The sequence below is a fragment of the Coffea arabica genome, chromosome 10e, assembly GCF_036785885.1.
Source record: "Coffea arabica cultivar ET-39 chromosome 10e, Coffea Arabica ET-39 HiFi, whole genome shotgun sequence".
In the NCBI taxonomy this organism is placed as follows: domain Eukaryota; kingdom Viridiplantae; phylum Streptophyta; class Magnoliopsida; order Gentianales; family Rubiaceae; genus Coffea; species Coffea arabica.
The window spans coordinates 42,997,125-43,016,901 of record NC_092328.1 but is presented as its reverse complement, the minus strand read 5'-3'; the positions used below and the strand labels follow the sequence as shown (position 1 = coordinate 43,016,901).

Sequence of the window (19,777 nt, the reverse complement as noted above, 5' to 3'; positions counted from 1 at the left end):
GTCCGTTGCGTTGATTAAGATTCTAAATTCTATTCTTTACAAATATATAATTCGACTACTACAAGTTTACAAACTCAAAATAATTGAACCCCTGACTATTTTAAAATGTGACTAGAGACCTAGGCTATGGTACCTGAAGAGCAGCTTATCCTTCTTTAATGTTTTTTTTTTTTTTAAGGCTCAGACGGTTCTTTAAAATGATTTTTTTTTTCGCTTAAGTTTGACTACTGGGCTCGATATTCAATTCTGGAATGGCTAATGAGCCAGTTCTCTGATTGAGAGTAAATATTTGTTGAAATATTCCGTCAAGCCACCTTACTTTGAAAATGCCCCACATCTCAAGTCAAAGAATATTCATCAAAGTTTACACTTCACTTGATGCTATCATTGACTGGAAGCTTATTACTGGACTCAGTTTAGTGGCAGTTTACCATAAATGCATAACAGACTAAAGCAAAGGGGAGGGTGTAGGGTATGAATCGGAATCAAAATCGATAATTCAGGACTTTGAAATCGGAATTTTTTGAAATTTTGTCAAATTTGCCAACTCCGAATTCGAATTCGTTCTGAATTCAATTCTGAATTTGGTAAATTTCAATTTCACCGAATTCGGGAATATAAAAATTATTATTATTATTATGTTATATTACATATATATATAAATATTATATGTATATATATATATTAAAAATGAATTTGAAATTGAAATAGGAATTCCAAATCACCAAATTCAGGAATATAAAAATTATTATTATAATATAAACTTTATATTACATATATATAAATAAATATTATATATATATGAAAAACGAATTTAAAATTGAAATAGGAATTCCGATTTTCGATTTGAAAAATCCCATTACCGAATTCGAACCAAACTTACATAATTCGAAATCGAAAAACCTAATTTCAGTTCCAACTTCCGAATTATCAATTTCAAAAATTTAGAATTCAATTCGAATTCAGTTGGTAAATTGGAATTTTTTTTATTTTACACACTCCTAGGAGGGAGAGGGGGATAGAGAACTTGAAGGAAACTAAATTACTTCTAAAAATGTTCTAGAAAATCTTGGATGGGAAATGCAGGTAAGGAGTTTCGAATCGCTTACCTACCTACAACCAAAAAGAGACTTTTATCCCTTCCGAGTGGCCAATTGAGCCAACTCAGTTGGTTAACTTATAAGTTGTATAACACCACTATTGAAATAATCGAAGCGTTTTTTCAAAGGATGCTCAATAAGCACATGTTAACACACTTAAATCACACCAATCTACTATGTAAATGTGAAAACTAATAATTATTATCCTCCTTTGCATTTATACGTTTTCCTTAACTAACTTTACTTTTCTAAAGTAAACTCCAAGTTAAACAGAGCCATAATCAAATTATAATTATATCCTGGATGATAGTTGCATTTATTAGTTTATTATTTTTAATGTACACTTTAACTTTTACTGATGAGATAAACTTTCTGCAATATTGTACAGGCTCCTAAATATTAAGGCGATTACGAGTGTGACTGTGTTACACATAGTTATTAAACCCAACCCGGGAAGGAACCCGGCGAAGGAGGTGGGTCAATGGGTTACTGGTTTAACCGGTGGGTGAGTGGTTGAACCGGTGGGTCACTACATATATTTAAATATTATATTTCATAATTATTTATATAAGATATATGATATAAATTGTAATAAATAATGCCATAACAAAAGCTCATTTAATTTAATTTGTTATAAAATAATTAATTCATATAAGAATCAATCAAATATAAAGTTATTTATTAATATACCAAACTTCAAGTGTAAAATTTTATCTATATTTAGTGTAATTATCTAGCTTATTTATGAATTTTAAGTGTAAAAAATTATTAAAAATAATATTTGTCTTTAAATGAATTATGTAATATGTTATTTTTGGAATCCATTTTATAACTTATAGAGTTTGGAGAGTAATAAATTTTTATTAAAAGATTCCAAATAAATTTGTTTTAGAGAAAAAAAGATAGAATTGAAAAAACATTTATATATCATAATAAAGCTACTATATCAACATATATGGAAGTAGTTTGGTGGTAAGCAGGCGGTAGTGTTGGGGCAAAGGTCCGAAGTTCGAGTTCCAACAATAGCAATATGATTTTTCCACAAAATCCGGTTAGTGACAAAACCGGCCAAAATCGGCCGGATTTTCGGTTTAACCTGGTTCGACCGCCGGGTCGTTGACTAAGTCAACGGTCTCTTTGCACAAACGATCTGATTCCAAACCCGGCCCGGTCCAATGACCGGTCCACCGGTTTGACCGATTCGACCGCCGGACCGGGTCGGGTTTAATAACTATGGTGTTACATATACCTAGTAGCCAAAAAATATCAACATTTTTAGTTGATTTCCATGCCGCTTCAATTCAACAGGAAAACCAATGAAGAATTCGTTACCTAAGATCCCCCGTCTCCAATACTTCCTGGGTAGGCATTGATTTTGGAAGGCAAGTGCTCTTTCCAAATTCGGAATTTTTTGTTAATTGGCAAGTGATTAAAGATCCATCTCTAGAAATAAAATTAATGTTAATCCCAGAAAGATGCAACACAGTCTTATCTGATATTGATTGTGTGGTTAGCTCAGGAATTAACCAATATTTCTTATGATCAGAGTAAACTGACATATAACTGTAATCGTATCTTGTTGGATGAAACTCAAAGAAAAGTCTGACCAAATGGTGCTTATCACCATCATAAGGATAAGATGAAGTTTCAATAGGGGAAAGAGTCAGCTAAGGGAAAGAAGAAAGGGAAGAAATAGAAGGAATATGAACATCTTGAAATGAGCATAGATCGTATTTTGTCATTTTGATATGGACGGGGTCTAAAATAGACGATTTCCAAAAAAATGTGGACTCCACAGTTGGATTTAGAAAAAAATGTTAATCATGTCACAAAAATGTGCCACCTTACGAGAATCATACAATTGTGAGATAGTCTGTCTATTTAAACAGACTTTCCGGTCCTACTATTTTGCATGTAGAAATCTTGATAGAGAAGGATAAAAAGCAAAACGTGTAATGTTAAGTGATAGGAAAATTCAAGAAATTAACCATCTCTTTACACAATGCAAACTTGTAAGTTTGTTGATCTATTTAACCGCACTACTATTTTCAGCTGAGAGTCAAATAGCTTGGCTTTTCAGCATTACATCTAGAAACCTTGCACAAAATTTGGGGTGTGTTCTAATTAATCATGTCATTGCAGGAATAAGATAACTTTTTTAGTGGATAGTATTGTTGATTGGTGATAAAGGGGAACCCATACAATAAGTCTTTATTGTGAAGTATTTTTCCCTATATAATCAAGTACTGCTGTAAGAAATCTGTGGGAGAGAAAATGATAAAAGGGTTAGGTGATTGCACTCCAAAACTAAATTTTATAGCAACTAGAAGTATGTAAAAGCTAATAGAACTTGTTTTTCTCTTATACTCTCTTGTAATCACATCTTTTTAATCCAAATTTTCCTCTTAGATTGTGTTTTGCATTTTAGTAATTAATTGTCTTGAAAGTAACTTCTAATATATATATATATATATATATATATATATATATATATATATATATATATATATATTCTTGCATCTTCTCATCCCACTTGTAACTTGCATAAAATGAGTGTAACTTCACAGATTTGTTATGCCAGTGTTGCATGACTTTTAAGAAGACCACTTATAACTTGCATTTTTTTTCATGTTCCTTTTGCCGGTGAATGCAGGATCAGGAGAAAAAACTAACCAATCATTCCACAATGGATTCGGTTAGTGCCAACTATGTTTTGCTTCTTTCTTTTTATTTGCTCTGAGTTAGAGAATAATAATTGATAGGGTATACAATTTGTTCTTCTGTCTTCTGTTCAAAGAGCTCCTCGAAACCCTTTTTTTCTTTGTTTGGGCTCCTCAAACTTGCTAATTCAATTTAGGACTACTAGTTCCTCTTTGGAGCTTTTAAGTTGTACCAAATTATCATTTTGCATCATAAATTTCAATTTTGGACGCACTATATCTTAAGCGCTCGAGTCTATCATACTTGAGTCCAATCCTCAACACTGTAACTAAAACTAATGCAAGCAACGAATGTGCAAACAATGCATCAATTTAACTATTACACAGTAAAAAGTAGAAAAAATAGAGAAGAGGAACTTTGCCTCCTTTTGTCAATTCCAGTTTCGATCTTAAGTTAAAATAAATTCCCCAACAAAGGAAAAGAACCCAAAAAAAAAAAATTGGAACCCTTTCAGCAAGAATAAATCCAAACCTAAACCTGGAAGATGATTCTGGAGATGTGTCAAACATTCATTTAATAAAGTGAATTGATGTGACCCCAAACTATGCCCTGGATGTAATGAATTGATTGCTGAACTCCATGGGTAAGAAGGACGATGAAATAGCTAAATTACAATTGAACAATAAGAGCTTCCGGTTGAAGAAGTACAATATTGTGCTGTTGCTAATGATTTATTAGGTCTTAATTTTTGATTGTTTATAGTGAAAAAGGCAAGAAATGAACAATATGGAGATACCTGAGTAATGGATAATGAAGACTTCCTTACTTCCATTAATTTTTTTCCTTCCTTACAATATGAACAATTAGACTCAAATAGTGTATTCAAAATTGAAATTTAGGTTACAAAATCAGAATTCAATACATGTTAATGGGTGTGAAGTGTAATTAATCCTTCGACGTACTAGTTGGACCAGATGACTTTTCTCCTCTAACAATTCAACTGCATTTTTATACCCAACATGCCTGTATCAGGCAGTCGTGAGTGAAGGTGAAGGCGCGATCTTTCTAGGTAGGGGCTTATCGCATTCCTCCAGAAGGGAACAGGGAATATTAGATGGCTCCATCATAGGAGTCTGAGAGGAAAAATATAACAAAAAAAATGCCAGAAGAAGAAGAAGAAAGACCAATTCTTTCATGCACCTTGTAATTAGCTATGATAGTTAATTGGTAGCTTTGGGGGTAAATCTTGCTGATAAAATAAACTTTGAGGTTAAAATGCAAAACCTCCCTAAGCACAGAACGCTTTTTTTGCATCAAAACCAAACAGGGCAAATATTTGACAATAAATGTAACATGAATTTGGTGACTATCATAATACAAATGTAGCGGCCTTAGTTACCTACCAAAGATAATATTAAACCTGAAAAATGTAAAATTAATCAAGAACCTCAAAGAAAAAAAAAAAAGCAATAAATACCCACGTAAAAATAGACTATGGTAAATCATCCATGTACATTACAATATCAATTGCAGTCAATTTCTCGAACAGCTTTGTCAGCCAAACCGATAGTAATGTTGCAATTTAGGTTTGTGGATTTCTTCCTCTTGAACATGAACGTTAGAGTCACCTTTCCGCTCAATTGGGATTGAGCATTCAACTTCAAGACTCCAGAGTTGAGATCATTTCCGAGTTGTGAATTGGTAGGCAAATTGTTTGATAAGAGTACCGTGGCCAGATTTTTTAGCTTCTTGGTTGACAGCCATCCAGCTTTACCATCAGGAACAAAGGCCTCCCCAATTGGCATGCCATCATAGGAGAAATACATCTTGCTATCTTGGAACTTATACGTTCCAAAATTCTTGTTTTTCACACCAACCTCGACACTTGCAATAAAATTAAACGAAGGATTCGGAGCTGTACGAACTTCAAAGTGATCGAAAGTTATTGATCTTACCCGAAATTTGGGAGTTTTTACCTTCATCACGGTTAGAGAAAACAGCACTATGATACCAGTTTGGAACACAACAAAGGAAACAAAATATGCAAGGTATTTCAAATGCTTTTTGCGATGAATCTCATCCGACTCTATTGAATCCGACCCTTCATCCCTCGTGACGTTGAGACTCGCATTGTAATTGCGACGAATCTCATCCTGCTTTCTGAAAGCGGACTCTTCATCACGCTTCACATTAAAATCTGTGCTGTGATTGTAACTTTGAGACAATGGATAAACTTGTGGATCATTTCTCCTCTCAGCCATTTGAAGTACTGTATAACGAGAGGTTTTCGACTAAAAATTCTTGTGCTTGAATTTGTCTTAAGATGAAAGTTTTGTGGAGATCTAAGCTTAATACCCTGGTATATATAGGGCATACACAAATAATCTGCTTACAATAATTGGTTCTTAGATATATTAGTTTGAAGGGGTCGCAAAGTTGAAAGCTTAAACGTCGTCAGATCAACTTTCTTGTAAGTGACTCAGTCTTTTTGCGTCAGTTTTAGTTAAATAACAAAATCTAAGATTACTACTAAATTATCAAATAAATATGCGATTTTGTCTAGTTTCTTAATTCTAATAATTGACAAATATCCCTGAAACTACTCAATCTCAGATACACATATAGAACTATATTTGCCTGAATTAAGCTTTTAAAAAAAAGTTATATTTTCTCATTCATTTATTATTCGATTATTGCTGGTGCACAAAGTTGTGAAATTTGAAATCATGACCACTTACCCGCAAATATTTTTCACAAAAAAAAAAACTCAACTATGTTCATATGAAGACTAGTATTGTGGTTAGTCGGGGCGAAGGCCCGGATACCCCTGTGTCTGAGCAAAAAAAAAAGACTAGTATTGCTTTCTCTAAAAATTGACTGTTCGCTTAAATTTGACCATTGCCCCGATTTGCAGCCGTACAACGGCTAATAAGTCAGCTTTCCTTCGGTTTTTCTTTAATTGATAGAATGGGTCAGTTCTTTCCAGTATTTATTTATTTATTTCAGTGAAAATAGTTGGCGCAAGTGTAATATGCATTACCTGTTGCAGTCATTGACTGAACGAAAGCATAACTAAGTGACTTAGGCTTAGTAATGAGAGCCTTAATACTAGTTAACATCATATATAGTTTTTCTAATAAATTTGGGAATTTATTGAAAATCCAGATGTGTTTTCTTGGTCGTAGTGTATATTAGAAAGATAATATAATTTAGAAAAATAGAAAATTACTCAAGAAGAACACAAGTATCAATTAGGAGGCAATTAAAATTGCTTTTGTGGTAGATTAATTCTTGATGTCAAGGAATATTATGGTAAAATTCGTCAATTTTAGTTTGATTTCTGAATCGGAAAAGAAAAAAAAAGGTTAGTTGGCAAAGCCAAGATTACAATATGGGAGCTAGTTGAGAATTAAACATTTGGAAAGGCATAGTGCAATAAGTTAACACACTTTGAAGGGACAAAGTATACATTTATTGGCACATACGATTACGTTTTTTTTTTCTCCTAATGTAAGACCTCTACATTGATGTTACATAAATACCTTTAAACAAAAAGCTAAAATGGAAATAAATTGAGGAATTATAACAAGTATGAATTATTTAGGTCAAGGATATTATTAAAAAAACCTAAATCATAAAATTAACCTATCACTTTTAATATAATATAAAGTATAATGTCATAGAATATAATATAACATTAGATATATATATATATATATATGTATGTATGTATGTATGTATATTCTTTTGCTTTTCCAAGTGTAGGGGTCAATGCTTTAGCGGTTGCCCCATGTCCCTACACCTCTAGCTCCATTGGCTAGGGCACATTGATGAAAGCATAATTTCAAAAAAAATTTCTTCAATTCTCCCTTTTCGGACTCAAAAAAAAAAAAATTTCTCCCTTTCCTTTTTTATTTTTCAAAAAGAAAGAAATTCTGTTTGTCAATTGGCATGTCTAATGTCAAAAAGATCCATCAATTCGCTGACCATTTCGGATTTACAGATTTGGATTTCACAAAGAATTTCGTATGAATGATTTGCAGATGAATAGATCTACAGTTTTGCTTAATTGAATTATCTTGTTTAGCAAATAAAGTCAAAATTCAAAATAATTTAAAATGCTTTGCCTACAACAGCCTCGTTTTCGTTTTCGTTTTCGTTTCCGTTTTCATAGAAGCGCAAAATGGTTGAGGCATATACACAAAAGCCTCGTTTATAATAGGAATATTATCGGTAACATAAGGGTTTGTCTTTTTGTTATAATACTTGATTTTAGATTTTGATTTGAATAATTGATTTCTTTGGTGTAATTCTTGTTTCCTTTTGCATCTAAAGTTTGGGTTTTAAAAATTACGAAAGTTAAAATCTATAACCTACTCAAGAATAATTTTAATTTATTTTTTTTATAATCACTTTTCATAATCAACTTTAGCAAACTCTACATCAAGCAAGACAGGCCCAAAAACATGTACATCAAGAACCAGCCCAAAAGTCACAAACAAAACAATTTTGGTAACAAAGCCCCCCAAAAGCTTCGGAAAAGAAACTACAAAATCCTGAAATCAAAGGCAGGTAAAAATAGTGAACAATCTTTAAGAGGAAAAGCATGAATACAATTTCAAGATAAAAGTAGAGTATGGTGGATCATCCATATAGGTTCTAATCTCAAATGCAATTAATATCTCGAACTGCTCTATGAGCCAAATCAATAGTAATGATGCAGTCCATGTTTGTGGATTTCTTCTTCTTGAACATAAACGTCAAAGTCACCTTTCCACTCAATTTGGATTGAGCATTGAATTTCAAAACTCCAGTGTCGAGATCGTTTCCTAGTTGTGAATTGCTAGGCAAATTGCTTGACGAGAGGTCCACCACAACATTGAGCTTCTTAGTCGACAGCCATCCTGCTTTGCTATTAGGAACCAAGGTCTCCCCAATTGGTGTGCCATTGTAGGAAATATATTGTGCTGTTTTGGAACTTATAAGTTCCAAAATTGTTGTTTCTCACGTGAAGCTCAGCATTCATCCTGTAATTAAATGAAGGATTTGTAGTCGTACCAACATCAAAAGTCTCGAAAGTCGATGATCGTACCCGAAATTTAGGAGTTCTTATTTTCATTACCGTCAGAGAAAACAACACAATGATGCCAGTTTGAAACACAACAAAGGCGGCAAAGTATGCAAGGTACTTGAGACGCTTCTTGCGACGAATCTCGTCCGAGTCACCGGAAGCGGACTCTTGGTCACGCTTAACATTAAAAGCTGTGTTATAACTTTGAGGCAAGGGATGAACTTGTTGATCGTTCCTTCTCTCAGCCATTTCTATTATATAGCAGGAAAGAATGGAGCAGAATTTGCAGTCTCTTGCTGTTTAATTTTGTTTGAGATGAAGGTATTGTCGAGATCTAAGCTTAATCCACCGGTGTGTATATATAGAGCATAGGATACATTATCTAACACTGATAAGTATTAGTTGGAATTGGTCATGTAGGATACACTGCCGTGCAAGTGAGAATTTCAAAGTTGCTCAGTCTTTTTTGCTACATATATTAAATTAAATAAGTTGAGCTTATATACATTATCAAAGTTGGATATATAATGCATAGGATTAATCTTATATACACTATCAGTATATACACGATTACCATTAGATATATGATACATGTACAAAATTTGAATTTGAAATTCAAATGTCATCCATCCAACCGTGATAATGTATACACTGGTAATATATAAAATTTACTCTAATGTATATGTCAAAATTTTGATTTTAAATTTAAATTTATATTATTTGTCATACATCCAACAGTAGAAGTGTATACACTGTCATTGTTGTCCATTAATGTAAGTATAACCTCTTTTTCTATAGATACATTTTTTATTTTTCCAGTGTATCTTTTGGTCATTTTTAATTATAAATCTACATCGAAAACTACAAGTTTTAGATTGGCATGTGAGTTTATCAAGCTTCTTAGTTTTATATTTTTTCCTCCTAAAATTTCTTTTTTCTCAAATAGATATTAAATGAATGTACGCTTTCTCAACAGTCTCGATTGAGCTTTTGACTTTTTTGTTTTTACTAATACGTTTTTTTTAATAGAAAAGATCATTTCATTCAATAAATTTGCATTAATGGCAAAAAATACATCAAACAAACATGACACAAATATATATAGATTTGAAATCAATAGATATAACAGATCTAAGAAATCAATACAAATAAAGATAACATTGATACTCTTATATATCTTTCATCCAAATGAATCATTGTAATCCAATACATTTGTGCTTGTCTTCTAACGGTCATATCTAATTAAAACTAATTCAAGTCACGGGTCAACTAAACACAAAATAGCCTTGTGGTCCAGTAATTGCTACTTTGTAAATTCTCAAAAGCCATGGGTTGTTTCTGAATTTTACAAGTTGAACAGCAACTAGTTGATTTCTTCATTGGTTCTTCCTTTTTAGGTCAAACTAGCAACTTGGCCTAGTTAAGCAGTTGAAAAAAAAAAAAAAAGCAGTTGAATTGAAAACAGACAGTTTAGTTTAAATCTAATAGGACTCTTCAGAGCCGTTGCAACTGCAAAGTCTTTAACAGTAGGGAGTATCTATTTATCCAAATCTGGAAGTTTTATTTAAAAAGAAAAAGAAAGTTTACAAGAGAAAACAAACAAATATCGAATCAAAAAGCTTAACAGATTTAAACGGAAGGGGGGAAAAAAAGATGTAAAATGTAAGTATCGTGACTGTTAATGTTAGGCAGCTATTAGGCATGATTTTTTGGCTGAATCAGGTACTCTTTTTCTTCATTTTTTTTCCTCCCCATTCATGGTGGATCTTTGTATATATGATATATATCTGTAGTTATTTGTTTTAGTATTTTTACCTTTTGTAGTTTTGGGAGTATATTTGCAAGTGTTGCGAATGTGAGGATTAACTTTTCATGGTGAAGTAATTTGTTAAATTTAAGAGAAAACAATGTTGATGAAAGAAACATAATTGAATTAAAAAATTTGGATGCTTTTGTTGTGAGTGATCAATTAGGGCTGTAATGATATATTTCACTCCAAAATGGGTTTTGTAGTTCGCATCACCAAAATCTTGGGAACTAAGTTGAAATTTGAAATATTCGAAAACAAAATAACAAAAAAAAAAAATGAAGTTCAAATAACAGTAGGCATGTCAATGGGTAGGGTCTGGGTTGGATCCCTTTAATCCAGATCCAGATCCATTTAACAGGATTGAAATTCTGTTTAGGCTCAAGCATTTCTCATACAAAAAGTAAAGAAAAAGTGAAACAAGGATGGAAAAATAAAGAAAACTAAAACATCTCTTTTATTGAGAAGTAGAAGAATTCAATTCGAGCATTGGCATGGTCATAAGAAGAGGAAGAAATATCTAAAAAGAAATTCAAGAGTAGTATAATCAGTTGTTATGCTGATTTCTTGATAAAGAAATGTTGAAGGCCATGCACTATGAATCACTGACGATCATAAGCAGCACAACTTAAATTTCATGTGGAAAGTGGCTATTATACCTATGGATTGAGTATTTCATTTGGAAAGAGGTTTTATATATCTATGGATAGAGTAGTTAGGTTTTAGGAATTCCAGAAGAATGCAAATTGAAGTTCTGTCAATGCATAGAGATGATGGTTTTTATTGGACACAGATTTCTCTTCTCCTTCTCAATTTCAAGGTACAAACATGGGGTTGTTACTAGTGATTTTCAAACTGCCAAGATAACGTGGCAAACTTTAGACCGTTCGGTCAACAGGTGGGCTCGTTGACACAAGTTTTTGACGTCTAGGACTAACGGACACGACTCTGTTTAAATCCTCAACGGCTTCCTTTTATTTTCGCGGCACAGAATCAAGAGAAAAACCAAAACAGCAGTTACCTTCCAAAGACTAAAGAGAAAACCAGAATAAATCTTTTATTTCCCCCATTGGAGCCCTCTTCAAATCCGGTTTCTTATGTCTCACCAAAATCCGTAAAACCACCACGTGGGGGTTCAATGATCCTCTCTCCTTTCTGGGTTCTTTTTTTTTAGTTTTTGTTTAAAATTGTTGATCATTACGATTGTTTTGCAGGTTTCGAAGAAGATAAGGGAGAGTATGAAAATGAACTTGACGATGCTGTTCGTCACTTAAGTTTTTTGGCTTCAATTTGTATAGATGGGGAATGTAGTTGGCTCAGTCCTCGGTGGAGTTTCTGAAGTTTTAGGGAAACTTTTAGGCCATCCACTTGATTTCCTATCTGGCAAATCTTGCAGGTAAAATTGAACGAGACCATTTGATATTTCAGTTCATTTTATCATTTAATGTAGTGTTCAAATTTTGAAGATATTAAGTTATGATCTAACAAATATCTTTTTTGTTCTTAAATTCTGTGCAGTTCTAAATGTGGACCAACATGGGATCTCACGTGTTATATAGAAAACTTCTGCATTGCTCAATTGCTGAAGTTGGGTTTGGTCGTAGTTCTCTTGTACTTTGGTAAGTATTCATGCATTCTTGTACCATATACATAGTTGTATTGTTTTTTTCTATTTTAAGAGCTTTCTTGGATGTATTGCTGTTGGAGAATTGGAAGGAAATTTTTTACAGAATAAACAAAAGAATTGAAGTTTGGACAGAATAGTGTCTTTCAATTTCTTCCTTTATTGATGATATAGTCGGTTATGTCTAAATTTCTTTTGTTCAATACGAAACATGTACACTGATATTTTTGTTTCTTAATGTGAGTTTGTAGATGAGAGTTTGTGCTTTTACATAAACATGAGATGCATCCCAAAATCAAGGTAGTGATTGGAATACTATGCCTTTCAATGCATAAGAAGAAACATCTGGTGTGAAAATGAAAAATCTTGGATTCATTACGCTGTTTAAGTAATGAGTGTGGCTTCTATGACTTATCCTTTATTACTTTCTTACTTCCTACCAAACGAAGAGGCATCATGTTCACTAGGTAGACAGCATTTGGAGAAAGGATGACTAGAACAGACCAGTCTGTATCATATAATTTGATGCATGAATTTTGAAGGAATGCAAACACTCTTTTTTTACCAATTCTTGCCAACCAGCTACCCCCTAGGCAGTGATGTTGTTTTAACCAAGCAGCCAACCTCCAACCACCATGTAAGATTTCTTGGATTCTGAGCCCAAGCTATTCGGATTCAATGTACATTTCTTTCACGTTGTGAGGATCCTATAATAATCCTTTTGAACTCATCTCTAAGGGAGATATAGATTAATTGAAGAAAACTTTTGGGATTCTCTATCAATTAGTTGTTAGCTTTTCAGTAGTAGTTGTTAGATTAATTGAAGAAAATTTTTGGGATTCTCTATCAATTAGTTGTTAGCTTTCCCCCATATTTACCATTACAACTCAATTAATTTGTTAAGCCCTTGAAAGGATGCCTTTTTCTTCTTAAACTGAATAGCACTTGTATAATTCTTTTGTTAATGTGCAGTTCTCGTATTCTTCTACTTGTCATACAAGTTGGGTATTTGCCAATGCATCTGTCATATCATCTGCAGAAGCATATGGGCATGCTGTGCTACCTGGTTCTCTGTGCTAGAATTTTGTTGCACTTTCTTATGTTCCAAGCTTGACAAGCACAACAGGAGAAGGAGAAGGCGAAGAAGAGATATTGAAGCATCAGCAACTGCGAGTGAGGATGATCTTAATGATGATGAAGATGATCATGGAGGGCGTTTTACAAATCAAGCAACAAAGCACATCTCAAAAAGAAGAAAATTGCTATCTGGTCAGAAAAGACATTATAGAGAAGAACATATGAGGAGGGCGTTGAGGCCTAATAGTCATCGAGTACATGTGGGAGTTCGTGAGGAATCATTTCGTTCAAAAAGGAGGAACTCCAGTAAGTATCATGATCATGTTAATCCTGTTGATCACATTAGAGTAGCTAGAACCTCAAAGTTTGCTCAAAAAAGGGGTAGCTTCAAGGGTTCAATGCGCCATTAGAGAAGGTAAATAGTAGTAAAACATATGCAAATGTAAATGAAACTTAACTTACTCTGCTACAATGCTGTAACTGTGCTTTGGATCTCATTACAGATTTTTGTATGCTTTTCTTGCTAACTTTTTGGAATGCACAATTTATCTGAAAGAATGAAGTCCACCCCTATTCTTTGCAACAAAACGACATTGCACTCTCTGAAGTCTGAACTGAAACTGACAAAGTTTCAGATGTTCTAGTAATGGCTTTCTGGTCTATCGCAAATCCAATACTTGACACTTTAGAGAACCTTTCTAAGTTGTATATCTATTTAGGGTTGGTCCTTTTGTCCCATATGCAGGGTATAGATGAAATAGGTTATAAGGCAGCTTTCGATCCATCGGTAGAATGTGTTACCTCAAGATTAGCTGGTCTGTGACAGCAGGATTGCTATTCAAGTTTCATTAGTTAGTAGAAGCAGTATATCTGGTTAATTCAAGTATAGTTGAGTATGTTAGCAGAATATTGATGTTTGTATTAGGATTTCCACTATGCTCTTTGGGATGTTCTAGAATTTTACAGAATTAATATACTTTTGTGTGCTAAGCATAGAATTTGACTTCTTTTTGCCAAAATAAATCCTAGAGTATGTTAGAACTTTTCTGATCTTTCTTCTCAGTTCTCACTCCATCAACCTAATTGCATACTTTGGCTCCACTCCTGTCAGAGAAGTCTTTCTTGTCCACTCTCCTCTTTCTCTCCCTCTTAAATTGAATATATCATCCAATACAGTCCAAACACAGCACTTTCTGAGATTGCTACACACCTATGAAAAATTTTAGAAAGAGCCAAGAGAACTCTGTGTGTTTTTATGTGTAAAAATGTCCTACTAGTGAGATAGTAACCTGAAAGTTGCTGTTTAATTTAAATCGTTATCAGTTATCACTAGGGATTTAGTATGAATATGGACAAAAAACTGTCTGGTTTAGCCAGTAGAAGTTGTTAGTCCTGATTAAAAGAGCCTTTCTGTTTATTGGATGAACCATAATTGAGGCTTGTAATGTTAAAAAGGAAAAAGAGAAATCTGGTATTTTAGTTAAGAATATCTGTCAGTTTGGAGTGGTTGAATGACTTTTTTTTTCCTGTAAGAGCATTTTCCATTTTGTTATGCTCGAATAGCTTTAGGAAGGCACCATATGCTGTTGCATTTATGCAAAAGTGCAAAAATCTAATGTGTCAGCTTCTGCAAGGTAATTGCAACCGTAGTGCTTTAGCTGCCCAATTACTTTAGGAGATCATTAGTTGTTTGATATGGCAGATTTCTTTCAAGCGGGAGAAATGGATTAAGATTTTTAAGAGACCTTGCATTATTTGGGGTTCACAGTTCAGCCTGGCACAGCTCAATAGAAACCACAATGTCAGGTTTCCTAGGTTGTTTTTCATTGTTGAGAATTTTTCTCATCTCAGCTTTGAGTGCCTTGGTAGAAGAGTTATTTTTAGAGTTGATCTTCCAAAAGGGAGCTGGTAAAAGTGACTAATCACTAGTTTCCAATTTGGCGTTGCAATAGGTATCTAGAATCCAGTTCTCATTCTCCAACGCTCTCAAGGGTAAGGAGTAAGTTTTGGAAGTTATTCAGTGCCTCTCCCTTGAATACACATGCACAGCTTAGAGGGCAAAAACCTGCACAAGCTCATATTTGCAATTTTAAATCTTTCCTGCCTCTTTCTTGAGGAAAAATAAATAAATTCGACGCTAATAAAATTGTGAAGCTGTTTGAATCACTATCATTAAGGAATTTGTACTTTTATTATGCGTTATGTAGTAACGAGTCATGACTATTGATATTGACGTTTTCAGAGTTTTGTTCAATTGGCTATGAATTCTTTGTAACATGTTTAATGTATAAGCCTGTCATCCTTGATTTTTTTTTCTTGTGTTAATTTAGATTGCTTTACCAGTTTTTGCAGTACGGCAGTATTGGCTTTAACTTGTTTCCTTGGATAAGTGAATAGTATTATCATTTTGGCGAAGTTGAAACAAGATATATGCTGGCATGCAACAGTGAGATCAGTAGGTAAGAGTACTAAGATAAACAACAGACGTTCACCATTTCAGTAGCTTTGATACCATTCACAAGTACCAAGTCAGGAAAGTAAGTAGGTTTCAAAACTTACTGAACCCTTAACTAGTAGAAATGAACTGCAATTCAGATTTGGTTCTATATTTTCCCAAAAAAGGGAAGATGATGTATTTTTGATAACATCCCATGTTTCCTCAACTACGGACTCCATCTCATCAGGATTTTCTTGGCATGGTCCAGGTTAATCAAGGTGAAGCACGTGAAAGATCATCTAAATTTAACCATTGTAAGGAAAGACAGCAAAGATTTTATATTGAGTCGTAACTTTTTTAACTATCAAGATAGGAACTCAGGGTTTCATGTTAGAGTTGTACTAAGGGAAAACCTGAAGTCTTATGGGAGAAATTCAACAACACATTCATATATGCAAGGCAATATAGGTCAACTTTTTGCATTCATAGCATCCGTGTCTGGTTGATTTTGTTACCACAAATATGTGCTTTTTCTAATGCATCATCCAACTCTTGTAGAAGACGAGTAGCCCTATTGCAACAAATTGCCTGGAAGAAAATCCAAGAGTTTAGAACATATCTAGGGGAAACACCTTGCACCAATATCAAAATTATGTAACGAAATTGAAAGTAATAGTCATAATTATTAAACCCGGCCCGGTCCGATGATTCAACAGGTCAATCCAATGAACTGATCAGCAGATCGGGCTAGATCTCTAATTAGATCGGATGCGAACAAAACTCATTGGCTTGTCAATGAATTGGTAGTTCAACCAAATTGAACCCAAAACCCAGCCAATTGAACCGAGTAGAACATTACTTGCTATTGGTTCAATCGATCAATCCGGTGATTTGGTAAATAGACTGGGCTAGATCTCTAATCAGATCGGATATGAACAAAACTTACTTGTTAATAAATCAAAAGTTCATCTAGATTAAATCGAAAACCCGGCCAGATGAAGGTGAGCCGATCAATAGACTAGGCTGGATCTCTAATTAGATCGGATGTGAATAAAACTTGTTGACTTGTCATTGAACCGGTAGTTCATCCGAACTTGTCATCCGAATTAAATCAAAAACCAAGCCAATTGAACCGGGTAGATCATTAGTTGCTGTTAGAAAAATTTAGAGAACATGCTATAGTGGTTCAAACTCATGACCTCATGCATGTAACCAAAGAGTACCTGCCGCCAAGCCACTAACTCACATGCTGGTTATTAGCCTGTCTTATAGTAGATATTAGTCAATAGTTTCTTTGTTCTTTCTTTTATTTCTCTAAAACAAAATTTAGTTGGAATCTTTTAATAAAATTTATTACTCCCCACTCTATAAGTTATGAAATGGATTTCAGAAATAACATATTATACAATTCATTTAAAGGCAAATATTATTTCTAATAATCTTTTGCACTTAAAATTCATAAATAAACTAAATAATTACACTAAATATAAGTAATATTATACACTTGAAGTTGGTGGGTTACCAATTAAATTTAAATTATATTGATTCTTATAAGAATTAATCATTCTACAATGCATTAGGCCAAATAAGCATTTGCTATGGTATAGTTCATTATAGTTTAAACCATATACCCTGTATTAAAAAAATTATGAGACATAATATTTAAATATATTTAGTGACTCATCGGTTCAAACACTTATTAATTGGTTGAATCAGTAACCCGTTGATCCACCTCCTTTACCAATAACTATGATAATGGTTTTATGTTTCCCTCTCATTTTCCTATCTATTTATTTTTCACATAACACAGGTAGTAGCCTACTCCAAGTTGGACATGACCATGGTTTCCGAACTGCCAAGTTTGGTGCCATGAAAAGGTGAAACTAGAATCATTCCTTCTTCTTTTTTTTTTTCCCTTCCCACCCATCCCCACACCATTCCTATCCCCAACTACCAAGTGCAGGATTTGAAAATATTCTAATAATTCTTCCCTAACTATTGGGCTAGAATCATTCCTTGTAAGGATAGTTCTGATGTCGATTCTGGTCACACTTCAGACTTCTTTAGTCTTCCATTTGGTTATAAAATGGGGATTACAGAAAAATAAGATAATGAATTTAGAACGAGGAACAAATAAAGGTAATGAATACAGAAGAAAAATAAAACTTCTGTATACATATTATTATTAGCTAATAAGGAAAAGAAAAATGATATAAAGTCTATAAGAAAAATCTCATACCATTGATTCCTTAAGGGAAAAAAAACATAAGTTTCTTCAATGTGGATAGTAATTGGATTTGATCTCCTATACTTAATAGTACAAGGTTCGAACCGGAAGTACAATAGGAAACCAATCCCCCTCCTTTGTTTTTCTTTTTATCATAGTTCGAGCCGATTCTAGTTCCAATTTTATACAAAATATACTCTTATATGTACTAAATAGCGGAATATTATCAATGTAAATCCACCATACCTCCTTCCTCCATGTCTCCTTCCTAATTTATGCCTAATCCAAAATAATGAATGGATTATCATAAGCTATTTATAGGTTAGGTTAGGAGCTTGACAAATATCAAATCCCTAGGGTTTCCTTTCGTTAAGGGAATGTTACCATAAATCATAATTGAAAATATCTCTAACTAATTAATTGATTATTTTGAAATATTAATTACTAGAAGATATCAATCGATCATCATCCAATGGGAGATACTAATCAATTATTGACGAAATATCACTCAATTACTTAAGATGTCAATTATTTTACAATGAATCATGCGGATCACCATCGCTTCTAAAAAAGGCAAGTCTTACACGAAACCACAGCCACCCCTACTCTAAACTGTATTTACAATCAATTGGAGAAAGGCATTGTTGGATGGGAAATACATTATGAATTATCATAAATTTCATAAGTTTCAACACCTCAGAAATCCTGATATTTTCTGTAGCGTCATTTTACTGCAAAAGAGACGGTGATAAGGAAGGCATCGACCTTAGCTGTGTTCTTATGCCCCAAATCAACATCTACACAGCCTTGGAACAATTCTCATTTCTCCATGCCACTTGATTTATTAATTTAGAGTACGCCATCACGGCTAAGCAAGCAAAAGTGGCCCATCAAATTGGACTAATTTTTGGATTTTTGTAGCCACCAAAGGACAGTGTAACATGCCAGTTGACAGGTAAAGATTTGTCCCCATGCATGAACATGCGCGCATGTCCATGATGTAATATATATATTACATTAAAACGACAAGAAAACCGGAAACCTTAATTGCATACATCCTTGTCAATTGTCACTCTCTTCTCTTTCGGCTTATGGGTATGGGCCTATGGCTGTTTCGTGACTTGTGAAACGACATTTTGAATTGATGTCAAATTGATATCTAGCTTGTTTTTCCACATTCCTGCCGAATTAATCATTTATATCCCTTCATTTTGGTTCCTTTTTTTTTTCAGTTTAGGTTAATATTATACACAATACTAATTTAACATTGGGTTACAATTTTCTAAAGAAAATCTTTTTTCGTTTTTCATAAATATATTTTTCAATCACCTTTTTGTGTCATATACATCAAATCATTACGGTACATTTTTTTACAAAAATTTCAAGAAAACATTAATCCATACGGGCACATTTTTCATGACAATTCTCCTGTAATTGCTTTTAGAAATAGAACTATCGGTTAATTAGCCTAATTTTCTGTGATTTGTTTAATCATATGATATTTATATCGTCTTTCTGCTTGTGTATATTTTTTCTGCTCATTTATTAACCTTTTTTAAGTTTTGAAGGTACTATGGCTCATTTGTAGTGTAATTTACCTTTCACCTTTGTGGCTCATGTCTTTATAATAATGAATAAATACTACGGTGTATGAGTCTAATTCAGGTGCATGACGTCGTCGGACAGCTTGTTCAAGCAATCTAGCTAATTTAATCAAGTGTGAACTAGCTGAATAATTGCATAATTAAACCTACACACTATATTATAATACTT

General features: G+C 33.4%; 2 protein-coding genes across 2 annotated transcripts; one reads left to right on the top strand and one right to left on the bottom strand.

Moving 5' to 3' along the window:
• Nucleotides 1–5,284: 5,284 nt before the first annotated feature.
• Nucleotides 5,285–6,022, bottom strand: LOC113711499 (late embryogenesis abundant protein At1g64065-like). The gene has a single exon (XM_027234660.1). The coding sequence runs from the start codon at nucleotides 6,020–6,022 to the stop codon at nucleotides 5,285–5,287; it is 738 nt and encodes a 245-aa protein (XP_027090461.1).
• Nucleotides 6,023–11,863: 5,841 nt separating this feature from the next.
• LOC113713050 (uncharacterized) lies at nucleotides 11,864–13,837 on the top strand. Its single transcript, XM_072067170.1, has 3 exons — nucleotides 11,864–12,035; nucleotides 12,158–12,258; nucleotides 13,236–13,837. The coding sequence occupies exons 1-3, from the start codon at nucleotides 11,938–11,940 to the stop codon at nucleotides 13,748–13,750; spliced, it is 714 nt and encodes a 237-aa protein (XP_071923271.1). The 5' UTR covers nucleotides 11,864–11,937; the 3' UTR covers nucleotides 13,751–13,837.
• Nucleotides 13,838–19,777: the final 5,940 nt, after the last annotated feature.

Bases quoted from the DNA above. Each gene is read 5' to 3' on its own strand.
- LOC113711499 (XM_027234660.1), bottom strand. From the start codon at position 6,022: ATGGCTGAGAGGAGAAATGATCCACAAGTTTATCCATTGTCTCAAAGT.
- LOC113713050 (XM_072067170.1), top strand. From the start codon at position 11,938: ATGGGGAATGTAGTTGGCTCAGTCCTCGGTGGAGTTTCTGAAGTTTTA. The intron at 12,036-12,157 runs GTAAAATTGAAC...AATTCTGTGCAG, and splicing joins CTATCTGGCAAATCTTGCAG to TTCTAAATGTGGACCAACAT. The intron at 12,259-13,235 runs GTAAGTATTCAT...GTTAATGTGCAG, and splicing joins CGTAGTTCTCTTGTACTTTG to TTCTCGTATTCTTCTACTTG.